The 16269-nt window shown below is 42.6% G+C and overlaps 3 protein-coding genes and 1 non-coding gene across 5 annotated transcripts; 3 read left to right on the top strand and 1 right to left on the bottom strand.

The window, feature by feature from the left end:
• Positions 1–872: 872 nt before the first annotated feature.
• On the top strand, positions 873–5774 carry LOC139192089 (kinesin-like protein KIN-7E). 2 transcript variants are annotated; one of them, XM_070813379.1, is made up of 12 exons: positions 873–1183; positions 1472–1561; positions 1643–1743; positions 1835–1948; positions 2028–2109; positions 2208–2275; positions 2371–2436; positions 2518–2642; positions 2845–3157; positions 3250–4755; positions 4883–5169; positions 5301–5774. In XM_070813379.1, the coding sequence occupies exons 1-12, from the start codon at positions 1021–1023 to the stop codon at positions 5620–5622; spliced, it is 3237 nt and encodes a 1078-aa protein (XP_070669480.1). In that variant the 5' UTR covers positions 873–1020; the 3' UTR covers positions 5623–5774. The 2 variants fall into 2 exon arrangements, with proteins under 2 accessions (XP_070669480.1, XP_070669481.1); XM_070813380.1 differs by having other exon boundaries at positions 1065–1183; positions 1476–1561.
• Positions 2589–9675, bottom strand: LOC103450564 (protein ACCUMULATION AND REPLICATION OF CHLOROPLASTS 6, chloroplastic). The gene is given in 7 exon segments (XM_070814197.1): positions 2589–2623; positions 2868–2951; positions 6167–6475; positions 6568–6704; positions 7026–8073; positions 8349–8876; positions 9565–9675. Coding segments are annotated over 5 exon segments (2037 nt in total). The 3' UTR covers positions 2589–2623; positions 2868–2951; positions 6167–6262.
• On the top strand, positions 8948–9020 carry TRNAE-CUC (transfer RNA glutamic acid (anticodon CUC)). The gene has a single exon. It is a non-coding gene; the product is annotated as a tRNA-Glu (tRNA).
• A 2177-nt stretch (positions 9676–11852) lies between the features above and the next one.
• On the top strand, positions 11853–15571 carry LOC103450418 (probable LRR receptor-like serine/threonine-protein kinase At4g36180). The gene has a single exon (XM_008389761.4). It carries the CDS (start codon positions 12083–12085, stop codon positions 15503–15505), a length of 3423 nt encoding a protein of 1140 aa, XP_008387983.1. The 5' UTR covers positions 11853–12082; the 3' UTR covers positions 15506–15571.
• Positions 15572–16269: the final 698 nt, after the last annotated feature.

The raw sequence follows: 16269 nt of genomic DNA, 5'->3' as shown, positions 1-16269 counted from the left end.
GATTACATATAGGTAAAAAAACAGCAAAATTTGGTTGTGTGAAATTACATTTCTGCCCCATATTTCTTATTCATGTTCTACTTTAATTAAAGGGTTAAACTGATAATTTTATAAAATTTTAGTTGATAATGAGTGTTTTATTAATTAGTAAAGATAAATTTTTTTTTAAAAGATACAATAGTAAGATTTCATTTCATTAAAAAGACTATCGTTCGACTTTTGAAATCAATACCCATTAGTAGAGATAAATTTAGCTGATCAAGATAAGTGCGTCTACTCGGTTGTGCTCATTAATACTTGGCACGCTGGAGGTCAAAATAGCAAGTTTATTAGTTTTTAGGAAATTTGGCGCGGTAGTTGTGTATCAGAGGCAGCCAGCAGTCCAAATAAGAGCGAGAGAGAGAGAGAGGAGACGGCAACGGTCTTCGCCAACCGTTCCTAATGCCTTCATTTCCCGCATCGCCAAAACCCTCCTGGTTCTCACGGTTCGGCCAAATTTCTCTCCACTTTCCATAAAATTTTGACATCGTCGCCACCGACGTTTTGGCCGTTCCGTCTTTCCCTTTCTTTCGTGTTTCTTTGTTACTGTTTCGAACCGTGGTAAAAAGAAAAGGAAAAATAAAATATAGACATTACTTGTTTCGTATAATCGGATTTCTTTCAGTTTGTCTACATTGCCTCGTATTTGTTGTCGTTGTGGTTGGATTTGGTTGAATTGCGCCTTCGATTTGGATGTGGAACTTCCCAAGTTCGAAAATTTGGGGAATTTATGCCATTTATTGATCAAGTTAGAAATTTTTTTACCTGCATTGTGGGATTTGAGCGAAGGAATTTGAATGACGGCCCGCATTGCGAACGGTGAAGAATTTCATCAGTGAATTTCGCTCTCAAATGATTTGACCGCTGTGGCAGCACTCTCTCACGTACATTCATGTGGGAGAGCGAAATTGGGGAAGTTTGACGCTTTTGCGGGTTTTGTTTGTGCGCGAAGCAACCTGGGTTTTCGGTGTTGAGGCATCGATGTCTGTGGAGGAGAAAATCCTCGTTTCGGTTCGGCTGAGGCCATTGAACGACAAGGAGAAGGCCAAGAACGATGTTTCGGATTGGTGCGTCAAGGACAACACCGTCATGTACAACAACAGCCATCCTGATCGCCCCATGTCTCCCTCTGCTTATGGTTTTGGTATACGACATGCATGTCCCTTCTTGTTTAATATTGAAAATTTTCTTTCGGGAATTGTTATTAGCGGTCCAGAATTGATATTTCTTGCTAGGGAAGAAAAGAGAACTGTATTGGCCTTCCTCCCAATGTGAAAAATAAAGCAGGGAAGAGTAAATGATTTTTTTTTTAGTGTCAATAACAACTCTCTCTTCTTTTCCGTCATTTTATGAAGCGATTTTTCATGATGTTCAAAAACTTTGAATCTGTTTTAATGTCCTTTCTCTTTGTTTCCCTATCCTTTGGGGATAGACAGAGTATTTGGGTGGGATTGTCCCACGACGAAGGTGTACGATGAGGGAGCTAAAGAGGTTGCGCTTTCGGTCATCAATGGCATCAATTGTGAGTAATCTCCTTATTATCCTCGTTTTCGGATATCTCTGACTAAAATCTCATTTGTTTCGGCGATATATATGTGTTCAGCAACCATTTTTGCCTATGGACAAACAAGCAGTGGAAAAACCTACACTATGAAAGGAATCACAGATAACGCAGTTGCAGACATCTATGACTACATTGAGAAAGTAAGTGATCGTATTTTGTCTTCAATTCCAATTTATATCAAGCTGACTATGTTTTCTCCGACACGACATAAACCAATTTGTTGTGTTTCAGCATAGTGATAGGGAATTTGTGTTGAAGTTCTCCGCCATGGAGATCTACAACGAAGCTGTCAGAGACCTCCTCAGCTCCGAGAGTGCTCAACTTAGGCTCCTTGACGATCCTGAGGTGAATGATGTATTCTCTTTATAATACGTATAGTTCAGATGAATGAGTAGAAGGTTTTCTAATAATGCCACTCTGACAGAAAGGGACTGTTGTCGAGAAACTTTCAGAAGAGATTTTGAGAGACCGGAACCACCTGGAGGAACTTCTTTCCGTCTGTGAAGGTAACCACACTTGCAATATGCTTGTCTCACAGGATTACGTGGCACTTGATTCTCGCAGATGGAAAATATACTCTTATATTGGTACTTGATTCTCGCAGCTCAGAGGAAGATCGGAGAGACCTCTCTGAACGAAAATAGCTCAAGATCTCATCAGATTTTGCGACTGGTATGCTTGTCACTAAAGCATTTACATTCCATTTTGGCTTAACAACTTGTTTGTAAACGTTTTTTTTCTTTTTTTTGAATTGACGGATCCAACAGACAATTGAAAGTTCCGCTCGAGAATACCTAGGCATTCAAAGTTCAAGCACTCTTGCAGCTACTGTGGTAAGGAAGTACTTATCTTTCCTTGCGAAGAAACATTTCCTTCGGTATTATTAGCACTGAAAAATTTGACTCTCTGCGCAGAATTTTGTTGATCTTGCAGGCAGTGAGCGTGTTTCTCAAGCGTTATCAGCTGGTACGAGATTGAAAGAAGGTTGCCACATAAATCGAAGCTTACTGACCCTGGGAACTGTAATTCGCAAACTAAGGTTCAATCTTTTTTCCCCATACTCCAGACAAGGGCTTGTTTATATAAATGTACACTCGGCGTCATGTCTATTGACGATGTAGCAAAATATTTTCTTCTTCGGGGTGGTTTGTACCAGCCGATGAAAACTTGTTTTTTCTTATCTAACCTTGTTTAACCACTCTATGTTTTCTTAATCAATTTAATGTCGTGAATGGATGCAGCAAGGGAAAGAATGGACACGTACCTTATAGAGATTCGAAGCTAACAAGAATACTGCAAAACTCGTTGGGAGGCAATGCCAGGACAGCCATCATTTGCACACTGAGCCCTGCACGAAGTCACGTTGAGCAATCAAAAAACACACTCTTCTTTGCAAGTTGTGCAAAAGAGGTGACTACTAATGCAAAGGTCAATGTAGTAAGATCAGATAAGGCGTTGGTAAAGCAACTTCAGAAAGAATTAGCGAAAATGGAAGACACATTGAGGAGCTTAGCATCAAAGTCAATGCAAGAGAAAGAACTTCTGCTTGAACAGGTGATGAGACTTCTGTGACTCATACATACACATAATTGCACATGACACTTTCTCCTTTCCTAATCTTCTTATTGAATGTGACATTTACGCAGATGGATAAAGAGATCAAAGAACTGACTCAGCAACGTGATCTTGCTCAGTCTTGGGTTCAGAATTTGCTAGAATCAACTGGAGACAGCCAAGTTCCAAGAATAGGTGAAAATTCAGGAGCTGAGTCATTATCCGTGGGTGTAAAAGCAGACAACGCATCTGATATTACTGATAGACCTAGTTTTACTGGTTCCTACAAGCACAACCGTCAGCTTTCTGCGAGCTCTGAAGAAAACTTTCTGCTGGACAGTAGTGCTCCAGAGTTTGTTGGGCTTGATTCATTGCCGGATTGGGAGGGTCTTGCAGAGTCTGCACATGTTGCGGAAAGATCTCATGCCAAATTTGAAGATATTGCACAAATATCTCACGCAGAATGTGAAGATACTGCACAAAGATCTCAGGGAGAACCTGAAGATAATACACAACCGATGGAATCTGAAGATATTGCAGGCAGATCTCATTCAGAACCAGAAGATATTGCACAAAGATGTCCAACAGAATCTGAAGATACTGCACAAAGAAGTCAAGCAGAATCTGAAGTTCTTGCACAAAGAAGTCAAGTAGAATCTGAAGTTATTGCAGAAGCATCTCGTGCGGAATCTGAAGATAGCTGCAAGGAAATTAGATGCATATCAAGCATGGACCAGAACACTTTTGATTTGATTATAAGCGGTTCTGAAGAAAATGGAGAAAACTTAGCTGCAACCGCTCCCATGCAGCAGACAGGAGACAAGGAGTTGAATAACGTTAATGCAGAGTATGAAGCGATGCGGAAAAAGATTCAGGAAATGCAAAGGACAATTAACAACCTTGTTAATCTTGCCCCAATGGAACAATCTCCTTCTTCCTCTGAATCTAGCTCTGCAAGTATGAATTTGTCTAGAAGTCGCAGCTGCAGAGCGGTTATCATGAGTCCATCTTCTTTTGCGCCGTATGAGGCAGAACTAAACGAGAATACAACACCTGCTGAAGGTTTCCGACAGAGACCTTCCAGATCAAGGCAAGGTGCCCACGGTAGAAGTATATCTAGGGAAGATTTTCCAGCTTCTGTTGCGAGTGTTCCAATGGACACAGATGGCACCAGAGATCAGCCCAATGCAGAGGTTATTACACAGCAGGAATTTCCTCATAAGAAACAAAAAGTCTATCAGGGGGAGAACTCTCGATCCAAGCATGGTGGCTCCGCCGGAAAGTTACCAAGAAGAGATTCTGATCAAGATTCTATTTTGAGCGTTCACGTAGAGGCGGAGGAAAGCACGGAGGCAGCTAGTGCACAGGACATTTCTGAAGGCTGGCCTAGAAGTTCAAAAGGCTTGCGTTGGAAGCTATTTCATAAATCGAAGCAAGGTTCCGAAATTGGAAGCTCAACCAGAGCTAGTTCTCAATTAGAGTCAGTTTTGAGTGCTCCAGTGGCTTGGAAAGTTTTCCCCAATGTCTTGGAGTCTGATGTAGAGGATAATATGAGTGTTCTCAATTTCGCCAATGAACGCAAGGAAGACAAATACGAGGTAACAGCCTCCCTCTTTCTTTCTTATCCTCTCTTTCTAACGCAATGGTGCTTACTGGTTGGTTAGTGATTAATGAACATATATTTCGAAGACATGAACTTTAATCATGCGTGATTATTGGTGACAGGCACAAAGAGGAGCAGGACGGAGGAGGCACAATCGTGCGGAACATCCTTTGAGAACCCCTTCTAATTGGCGCCTTGATTTCGAGACACAGAGGGGACTGATAATCGAGCTGTGGGAGGCTTGCTTTGTGCCATTGGTTCACAGGACACATTTCTTCATTCTTTACAAAGGTGATCCGTCTGATTTTCTCTACTTGGAGGTAGAGCTACGAAGGTTGACGATTCTCAAGGACACCTTCTCCGAAGGAAGCAATCTTAAATCCCGCCAAGCTCCCACACCGGCTGGAAGGTAGTTATTTCGGATCATTTCAACAGTGTACGAAACACATATTTGAAATTTTGATACTTTGAGCCTAACCGCGTTAAAGCGGGAGATCTCTAACCTAAAATTTGTTTTTCTTAATTTGTAATCGGAAACAGCATGAAGGCTCTTAAGCGAGAGAGAGAAATGTTAGCCAAGAAAGTGCCGAAGAGGTTTGCATCGACAAAGGAAAAAGAAAGGCTTTACCAGAAGTGGGGGATTAGGCTAAACACAAAGCAGAGGAGTCTGCAGTTGGCAAACTTGATATGGACGAGCACAATGGACATGGGGCACATCCGGGAGAGCGCCACCCTTGTTGCGAAGCTGGTTGGCCTTGTTGCACCACTCGATGCTCCCAAGGAAATACTCGGACTCAGCTTCTTATCTCGCCCTATAAACAAGAAATCCTCCATTTGGAGAGATTCCATGTCTACTCTATAGAATTCGGCACCATTTAGACGAAGGTCACTCGTATAAATATTTTGTACAGAATATGATGTCTCGCTCCAGCTCAGCTGGAGTGGAGATGCGCATTGTAAACTAAACGAAAATCTGCAGCTTTACTATGGTTCTTTGATTCCTTCCACTGTTAATATATGCTGGCTAACGGGAGGAGAAAAAGGAGGCAAGAGGGGCCTCCATGGCCGCGGTGGTAAATTGCAGGCACAGAAACAACAGTTATATCTCTCTGTTTTCGTGTTAAACATGATACGGCTCCAAAACCAGGCCGGGCTAAGAGAAATGTCGCTTTCTGTGGCCAGGTCGATAAACTCGTACTAATTTTGACGGATTATATGAACTCAATAACATTTTACCAATGACCTTATTCTTCTATTCTTTATTTATATGATGTATCCCTTGTTTTACGCGCGTGGACTGGTAACAACACGTAAATCTTGCCAATCGCACCCAGAGAGCGTAAAACTTACAAAGAACAAACTTAAATAGAAAAACAAGACAGCATTTACAGAAGGAGTCAACGTACCTTACAATGTTTTTTTTTTTATGATTGGAGGACGGCTCCTTCACTGATCTTCCATCCCGAGCTCGAACAAGACATCTCGTATCTCGTGGTATACGCTCAGCTGTTTGAGTCATTGTGCTCCGGATGGAGCACATCAGTTAACTGGGCCATCTCTTCAAGAGTTGTTTCCACCACAGCACGCTGCCCATCTAGCGATACAGTCACACTGTCAATGCTCAAGTTCAACAGGGTGTATTCATAGGACCAATTAAGCTGTGCAATCTCGGTTGCACGGTCTGTCCATATCTTCAACATCTCACCATCCAAAACCTGGCAGTTTTAACAATGTCAGGACATGCATCAAATTGGTGACTAGCTCAATGACATCGTTATTCATCCACAAAAACTAAAGAATTCCCTACCTCAGATAATTTTTCCAGAGAATGATTAGGTCCGAAAGCCGGAGATTTTATGTTCTGCCATTTGCGAACAAGACCTTCAGCTATTCTTGCATCCATTTTGGGTATTTCCTCTGCAGATTTTTCATCTCCTGGTAGCCCTGGCATGGTTATATGAATTAATTTTCATCCCCTTGCATCAAGAGTAAAGCGGCAAGCTTACGAAGTGAAATGGACCGACTCGAAGGAAGAAATATCCCAGTACTACTGGCTATTGAAAGATTCATCATAGCACTTTGACAAATAGCTAGCGAAATACTACCACGGGCTTTTCCGGTTGAGTGAAATAACATGTCATCAAGCATATTGAAGTGGAAAATGACAAGATATCAAAGTATTTTTCATGTTTCATAACTTAGTTGACGAAAATAAGGCTTTGTTAATCATTTTATTAATACTCTAGTGCACGGTTAAAATCATACCTGCACATGTGACATCAGATGCAGTCACTGAGCTAAGTTCTTTATGCAGGTTGGACGGGTCCCTCCGAGCGGGTAAATACCTCAATCCAATCAACGTTGTCAGTCCAATTACCACACCAGCACACATAATCTTAACAGTTGCGTCTTTGATTTTGTCAGTCATCAATTCTTCTTCGCGTATTCCAACAGAACCATTTCTTCCAGAAACCTCACCTACATGGACAGATTCATCTCTATCAGATTCTTCCAGAGGCTCTCCATTTTCCACAGGAAGAAATGGATATTTCATTTCATTATCTTCTTGAGGCGTAAGATTCTCATCCCTGTGACCCGGAGGAAACACCTTCTGCAATGCCTGAATTGCGCTCACCTTGAAATTACCAAGAACTGCGGTAGCCTCAGCTCCAATATTCACTATGGCAGCAGCGGCAGCTAAGGGCGAACCATTAGTTCTGTCCAGCCTCTCTAAGTATCTCAAGACTGTAGGATCGTCATAGTAATCTCCAAGTCTGAACTCTATATCTTTTGTGTCTCTAAACCTTGAGTTCTCCAAGACAAATTCTACAACAGATGGATTTCTATATAGTGAATTATCATTGTCTAGGCCCAACCATGAGCGACACTCATCAAGATCCCCAAGAAGAAGTGAACAGAGACCCCTCTCTAAAGCAAAGTCTACCTCACTATAGATGTCGACAGAATGTCCTACAGCTGTTACTTTGGATTGCTGAAGTTTCTGGAACAGGTTATCAGCATCTTGAATGTGATGAGGCTTCTTAGCAACGAAGGCTTGAGCAACAAGCGCAAGTGCCACTCCCTAAACTTCGAAGCTTTCCAAAGCCCTCTCAAGCACTTCACAACCCCGAATAAATTCAGGCGGGGACAATTCCATTGCATCCCTCGACATGTCAACATAAGCAAGTGCCATGACCAAAACGACATCTTGCTTGAACGACTTGGGCAGCCTCTCTCTTAGCAAACTCTCCCCAATTTGAAGAACCAGCTCAGTCTTCCCAGCTTCTTGCAGCACGCACAGAGCTCCAGGAACCTACAAATAGCTCAACACAATAAAATACAGCCGCTCTCTGTTTGTTTACGGCAATGCAGTAATGCGGAGAAAAGCCAATGAAAAAATTAAATTTTAATACCAAATTTTGCTTTATTTTATCTCAATTTTCACTTGGAAATCGTAGTAATGTAGATAAAACTAACTAGAATCAGAATTCAATACCACGTTTTCTTAATTTCTAAACAATGTCCATTACTTTCCTCAAGTTTCTCAGCAACCAAACAGAACACAACGAAGTGAAACCACACAATTACCTTATCCCAAGGAACTTGAGTGATGATGGTTCCATCTTCGCCTTCGGCGAGGCCCTGGTTGTACTCTCTTCTGGAGGCGGGGTCGGCTAGGGTTTCGCAAGCGGCTAGAAGAATCTGCCTCCGGCTGAACAGCGCCTCCTGGGTGAAGCCGTACTGAGGCGGCTTGGAAGTCCTAGCCTCGTACGCCCTCCTTATACCGTCTCCGAGGAAATGCTGCTGGGCGCCCAGCACCTGGTAGAAGTCTATGGGGATGGACACGTGGCGCTCGGGGGGAGAAATTGGCGTAGGCAGGTGGGGAGGAGCGAGAGTGGCGGTGGCGGAGGAGAGGGAAAGGTGGTCTGAGGATGAGTCGCCGAGGAATTGGAAGTCGGCGAGGAGGCGCTCGGCCCATTTGCTGGCGAAGCAGATGGTGGGATGGGGCTGTTGGGGTTTTCGGTGGCGGCGGAAAGGGAGGAGGCGGGGAGAGGAGAAGCCGATGCCGAAGTGTTGAGGGTCTCCATTGGAGAGTTTGACGCGTCTGCTTAAACCCTCTCAATCATTCCTGGGAGATTCATCCTTTTAACTCAACATGCCGAAATTAACATTTTGTAAACAACGAATCCGTTGTAGTCTAGTTGGTCAGGATATTCGGCTCTCACCCGAAAGACCCGGGTTCAAGTCCCGGCAACGGAATTTTATTTGTATACTTTTTGTCGTTTTTATTTTCATATGGGCTTCAGTTAAAGGCTCATTGAGAAGCTGCTCTCATTTCTGTAGCCCAAAAAATTATTGTGGATATAGGCCCAACTTCAAACATTATCAAGTGTTTTTTTTCTTCATAAAATATAGGCACTATTCTAAAAATCTCTGCCTATACCCCGTTTAGGCGCTAGGCGGCTAACCATCGTGCCGATTAATGTATAGGCGTTTGAAAATTAAGAAAGTGCTTCCAAACTTGCTGAGGTGCCCGCCCAGACCTGCCTAGACACATGCCTAGGTTGTAACTCACTTAAATAGAAAATAGACAAATTTCCTTTTGCATTTTATTGTTTCCAATAAATTGTAAGAAACTTATTGATCATTTAAATAAACACATATTATATGTTTACTCCTCATGTTTTCATTATGTTTCAATACTTCATAGTATATATGTCATTTTATTTTCTAGTTTATGATGAAATTATATATATTTTAAGTATAAACAAACACTTATTCACACGAAATACAATAGATTTACCGAAATATGCCTAGTCCGCTTAGGTGCTAAACCCCAGCCCGCCATCCGACTAGCACCCAGGGGCGGATCCACAGTGGGGTCGTCGGGGTCGCACGACCCCTTGGAAACCATGGAAACAACCTTGAAGCTCCCATACGCGACCTCTTGAAGCTGGGGTCGTCGGGGTCGGAGTCGCACGCCAAGTGTTCGACAAAAATCCTGAACGAAGCTCGGCACTGCAGGAAGAGGAAGAAGAAGTTGCGCGCTTCTTTTTTTTCAAAACATACGGGCTAAACGGCGTCGTTTTGGCCCAGGTCTGAACAAAAAACAAATGCCCAGCGTGTCCTGGGCAGGTCTGAACAAAAAAAAATACCCAATGTGTCCTATCAGCCCTATTTTGCACAGATCCGAATCCCTTCTTTCTAAAACCCCCAAATTTCTTTTGTTTTCTCCTCCTCCTCCAACCCTAATTCATATTTATTTTGATTATGTTGGTGGTTTGTTTATATTGTGAGTATTTATTTTGAATATTTTGTATATGTAGAATATATTTAATTTAATTGAAATTCAATTCATATTTATTTTGATTATATTGATGATTTGTTTATATTGTGAGTTTTTATTTTCATTATTTTTTATATGTAGAATGCAAGATGAGATATTTAATTTAATTGAAATCCAATTCATATTTATTTTGATTATGTTGATGGTTTGTTTATATTGTGAGTATTTATTTTGAATATTTTGTATATGTATAATATATTTAATTTAATTGAAATTCAATTCATATTTATTTTGATTATATTGATGATTTGTTTATATTGTGAGTTTTTTCATTTTAACACCAATTATTTTGTTAAAAATTATTAAAAAAATTTAGTATTGTTCCATGCACAGATTAATTCGACACTGCACCAAACGCCCGACTAATGTAGTTAGTACTATCCGACGACTATTTATCCTATCCGACTGAAATAGTCAGTACAGTCCGAAGTACCAAACGAGGCTAAAAAAAAATTTCGCGCTGCGCGCGCTATGACCCCACAAACATTATTTCCTGGATCCGCCACTGCTAGCACCTATCGCCTTTTATAACCTTGAATACATATAATCTTCTATGTTAAATTATATCGTATGAAAGAGAGATTCAAATACGAATGACATGAAAGCGCAATTGTAACTACTAATTTAAGCTTATTCCATATTCATAGCCGTGACATATTTTTTGTCTGATTATGTGAATAATATAATATTAGTTTAAAATATGATAGTTATTCAATAATCTTAACTAAAATAAATAGGTCACGGCTGCGGAATAAGTTGAAGAAGAAAAAAATGCAAGGGCTACGTACGAAGTAGGAAAAATACTTACTTTGTCCGTTTCTCTCGTGACGTGAATAAAGAAATTCATAACAGAAACGTTATCCTTAATCCGTCATATAATTGGCGGGATTCCACGTCCACTTGTACAATAAAATAAATTAAAAATCGTTTTCCCAGGAAACCAGTCAACGTGTCTCTTGGGGTGAAATTATCAAACTCCACATTGACAAAAACTCAGAGAAGTTCGTGATTCAGGGGCCCAGCATGGGCCATGGCCCATTAGAATTAAGAAAAGCGCAGAAACAGAAAGACCAATGAAAAGTGAGTTATTCCCTAAAAAAATGTGTAATGTGATATCATGACGTGTTAAATATTTCAATGTGATGGTCACATTGTCCCGCTATACTCTTATTTTGTGAGTTATAATATGTGTGAGCCACATTGATAAATAAATATATGTAATAAGGTACACATCTCTTGCTTTTAAGTATAAAGAGAAATGTTAAATATATTCTTTCAAAATATAACTTTTATGAATTATTTATCATTTCACAGTTTATTGATAATTCTTATATCAACATTGTAAAATATTATGTTAAAAACATAAGGTCACAGCGAGTTCATGAAGATTTTTACTGTTGAGAGAATCTCCTTAGTTACACATCACTCACTTTTACACATCATATAAATTCTAATGCCTGTTGGCGGACTACGTGGCAAGTCCGGCTCACGAATTACCTAGTCGTCTCATATTTGGGTATTACCCGGCCTTGCAGGGGCTCCATTTATGTGAGAGAATGCCGGACCACGGACGGCCGTATGTAAGAACCTCGCCGGAAAGAGACTTTCTGCGGTCATTTTCACAAATTAAAAAGGTTTAATATTTTTTGGTCAATTTAAAAAAGGTTTCTTTTAGATTATAGCTTTTGGGGAAACGGGAAAAACAAAAAATAAAAAATCCACAGCGATAGTGGTAGGGAACGCAAACGCAGATACACAAATTAGTTGCCCTCCAAGCGCAGCATATGGCGTCGTTTCTCTCAAAACCCCTTTCCCTTCCGTTTCTTCACACGCTCCTCCCACCCCACCACAAACCCAGCACTCCTACCACTGCCACCAAAAACACCCAACAATTAACACAAAATTGAAACTATATACCCAGCACATTCTGCGTTCCACTATTCTCTCTGACCTCACCGCATACCCAGCACTACTCATGGCAACGGCTACTTTCTACTTCCTCTTCATCGTAGCATTTGCTGTTCCCTTTTGCTTCGCCGCCGCTTTAACACCCGCTCAACGGCAAGCATCATTACCGGAGATCCAAGCGTTAACGGCGTTTAAGAGCAACCTCTACGACCCGCTTGGCGCGCTGGACGGCTGGGATGCGTCCACGCCGTCAGCCCCGTGCGACTGGCGTGGCGTTGGCTGTGAAGATAACCGAGTTCAGGAGCTCCGCCTGCCTCGTCTCCACCTCGGCGGCCGAATTACTGACCACCTCGCCGACCTACGCGACCTCCGCAAGCTCAGCCTCCACAGCAACAACCTCAACGGCTCTATACCTTCCTCTCTCTCCCAATGCGCTTTGTTACGCGTCCTTTACTTGCACGGAAACTCCCTCTCCGGGACTCTCCCGCCGGCGATTTTCAACCTCACCAACCTCCAAATCCTCAACGTCGCTCACAACTTCCTCTCCGGAAAAATCTCCGGCGACATTCCGGTGAGCCTTCGGTTCCTCGACCTTTCATCGAACACATTCTCCGGGGAGATTCCGGCGAATTTCTCCGCCGACTCAAGCCTCCAGCTTGTCAACCTCTCGTTCAATCGGTTCTCCGGCGTGGTTCCGGCGACCATCGGAGGTCTCAAGAATCTTGAATATCTGTGGTTTGACTCGAACCAGCTGTATGGCACTCTGCCCTCGGCGATTTCCAACTGCTCGTCGCTCGTGCATTTGAGCGCCGACGACAACTCGCTGAGAGGTTTGGTTCCGACGACGATCGGAGCGATGCCGAAGCTTCAGGTGGTGTCGCTGTCATGGAACGAGCTGTCAGGGTCTGTCCCCACGTCGTTGTTGTGCAGTACTGCTAACAACGACTCGTCGTTGAGGATCGTGGAGCTCGGATTCAATGCGCTCACGAGCATTGCTGAGCCGCCAGATATCTCAAAATGTTCGAGTATATTGGGGGTTCTGGACTTAAAATCCAATCGGATAAGTGGTCCGTTCCCTTCTTGGTTGACAAACGTGACAACAATTATGAGAGTTCTAGATCTTTCTGGAAACATGTTGTCGGGTCAACTGCCGGCGGAGATTGGCAATCTTCTCCGGTTGGAGGAGTTTCGGGCGGCAAATAATTCGCTGAGTGGTGAACTTCCCAATGAGATTGTGAAATGTAGTTTGTTACAGGTCCTTGATGTTGAAGGAAACAGATTTTTGGGTCAAGTTCCTTTGTTTTTGGGAGGAATGAGGAGCTTGAAGGTGTTGTCTTTGGGTAGGAATTTATTCTCCGGCGACATTCCAGCGAGTTTAGGAGCGCTTTCGCAGCTCGAATCCTTGAATTTGAGCAACAATAATCTGACCGGGAAAGTTCCAGATGAGCTCATGATGCAGCTAAGCAACTTGACAAGTTTGAATCTGAGTAACAACAGATTTTCTGGTGAGATTATTAATGTTGGAGATTTGAAGAGCTTGCAGGTTTTGAATTTGAGCAATTGCGGGTTTTCGGGGAGTGTTCCTGCCAGCGTTGGTGGTTTGATGAAGCTTGAAACACTGGATTTGAGCAAGCAGAAGCTTTCCGGGGAGTTGCCGGTTCAGATTTTCGGGTTGCCAAATTTACAAGTGGTTGCTCTGCAGGAAAATCACTTATCTGGAGATGTCCCTCAAGGTTTTAGTAGCTTGATTAGTTTGATCTATCTAAACATGTCTTCCAATGCCTTTACTGGTGTTATTCCCACCACTTATGGATTTCTCAACTCATTACTTGTTCTATCATTGTCTGGAAATCGCATTTCGGGCACAATCCCACAAGAGCTTGGAGATGGTTTGAATCTTCGAGTGCTCGAGCTTCGTTCTAATCAATTAGGAGGCGAAATTCCAGCCGATATCTCTCGCCTATCCAATTTGAAAGAGCTCAATGTAGGTCACAATAAGTTGACAGGTGAAATCCCAGAGGAGATTTCCAACTGCTCCTCTCTGACTTCTCTGTTGTTAGATGGGAATCAACTTTCGGGTCAAATACCAAACTCATTGCCTAAGTTATTGAACCTCACAGTGTTAGATCTTTCCTCTAACAGGCTGAGCGGCGCCATCCCAGATAATCTTTGGCTCCTCGTCCCTCACTTGAAATACCTGAATTTGTCAAACAACAACCTTGCTGGAGAGATTCCAAAGCCGCTGGGTTCCCAGTTCAACGATCCTTCTGTGTTTGCAATGAACAGAGATTTATGTGGGAAGCCGTTGAATAGAGAATGTGCAGATGTGAGAAGGAGAAAAAGGAATAGGTTGATTTTATTAATTGGGGTGGCTGTGGCAGGAGCTTTGCTTCTGGCATTGTGTTGTTGTGGCTACGTTTACAGCCTCTTGCGATGGCGGAAAAAGCTTAGAGAAATGGTAACCGGGCCCCAAAAGAAGCGAACAAGCCCTCGAGGAAGCTCAGGAGACAGGAGCCGGGGAAGTGGAGAAAATGGAGGGCCAAAACTTGTAATGTTCACCAGCAAGATCACGTATGCGGAGGCATTAGAAGCAACAAGACAATTCGATGAGGAAAATGTGCTAAGCAGGGGAAGATATGGACCTGTATTCAAGGCTACATTCCAAGATGGAATGGTGCTTTCAATACGGCGTCTTCCTGATGGATTCCTCGATGAAGGCGGTTTTCGCAAAGAAGCTGAAGCTCTTGGCAAGGTGAAGCATCGAAACCTAACAGTCCTCCGAGGCTACTACGCAGGTCCTCCCGACGTGAGGCTCCTCGTGTACGATTACATGCCAAATGGAAACTTAGGCACTCTTCTCCAAGAGGCATCTCACCAAGACGGGCACGTCCTAAATTGGCCAATGCGGCACCTCATTGCGCTCGGCATTGCCCGCGGATTAGCATTTCTCCACTCCATGTCAATCGTACACGGTGATGTAAAGCCACAAAACGTTCTTTTCGATGCTGATTTCGAAGCGCATTTGTCCGAATTTGGACTAGACCGGCTAACCATAGCCACACCAGCAGAAGCTTCATCGTCTACTACGCCGATCGGGTCCTTAGGCTACGTATCCCCTGAAGCTGCATTGACGGGGCAAGCGACGAAAGAAGCCGACGTGTACAGTTTCGGGATTGTATTGTTGGAGATTTTAACCGGGAGGAAGCCGGTGATGTTTACACAAGACGAAGACATTGTCAAGTGGGTGAAGAAGCAGCTGCAGAGTGGTCAAGTTTCCGAGCTGCTCGAGCCCGGGCTGCTCGAAATTGACCCCGAATCGTCGGATTGGGAAGAGTTCTTGCTCGGAGTGAAAGTGGGGCTTCTTTGCACGGCTCCTGATCCGCTTGATCGGCCGTTGATTGCCGACATTGTGTTCATGCTTGAAGGTTGCAGGGTCGCACAGGATATTCCGTCCTCAGCTGATCCCACCTCTCTGCCTTCACCGGTCTAATTTTTAATTTAATTTTTTAATTTTAACAAATCACTATCCTCAATCATCATCGTCTTCATTTCTGCAGTTGTATGTACTTATTGGTTTGCCCTTTATTCCTCTCTTTTCCTGCTTTTGCTCAATTTCATAACTTGCACCTGACAGCGCCGAAAGACTTAATCTAAGTTCTCCTGAATCATGGACGTTAAAGAATGTTAAGGCCAAAGTGTTCGTAACTATTTGCCTCGCTACGTGTTTAACTTTGCATCACATAGTTTATTTGAGACGGTATCACTTTAACGTCTATGTTTTCTCGTATGTTTTGAGATAGTTATTTTTGGCAAACAAATATTAGTACGTAAGGGGAGAATTTGACTACGACGGATATGCTACGGTGGTGAAATCTAAGTTAGTTCTTAATGACCACTTCAAATATTTAAGCAGAACATCATTCAATTTCATAGTAGTGGCTTGGTGTAGGTTAAGGTATATTTCTTAGGAAAACTAATGAAAATTTCAAAAAAAAAATTAGTTTGAATGAAAAATGACAAATAAAGATGTAGTGAATAGTACCAGAGACGGGTAAAAATATGTTTTTTTCGTTAAAAGCAAACAGTACCGGAAATATTTTGTTAAAACTTTCTTATTTCTTTTCTGTAGTTATTCTAATTCCCGCCAAATGACAAATTCTCAATCGGGTGCCACGTGTCGAGCCCTGAAGACAGGTGAAAGTAGCCGTTAAGATACGACGTCTCCCTTCAGGGCATAGGCGTCTTTATCGGAAA

This window comes from Malus domestica, chromosome 15, assembly GCF_042453785.1.
Source record: "Malus domestica chromosome 15, GDT2T_hap1".
NCBI classification, from domain to species: Eukaryota; Viridiplantae; Streptophyta; class Magnoliopsida; order Rosales; family Rosaceae; genus Malus; species Malus domestica.
This window is presented reverse-complemented; position numbering and strand designations above follow the sequence as displayed.

Coding starts and splice junctions, on each gene's coding strand:
- LOC139192089 (XM_070813379.1), top strand. CDS start 1,021: ATGTCTGTGGAGGAGAAAATCCTCGTTTCGGTTCGGCTGAGGCCATTG. Junction 1,744..1,834: donor TCTATGACTACATTGAGAAA/GTAAGTGATCGT, acceptor GTTGTGTTTCAG/CATAGTGATAGGGAATTTGT. Junction 4,756..4,882: donor GCAAGGAAGACAAATACGAG/GTAACAGCCTCC, acceptor TATTGGTGACAG/GCACAAAGAGGAGCAGGACG.
- LOC103450418 (XM_008389761.4), top strand. CDS start 12,083: ATGGCAACGGCTACTTTCTACTTCCTCTTCATCGTAGCATTTGCTGTT.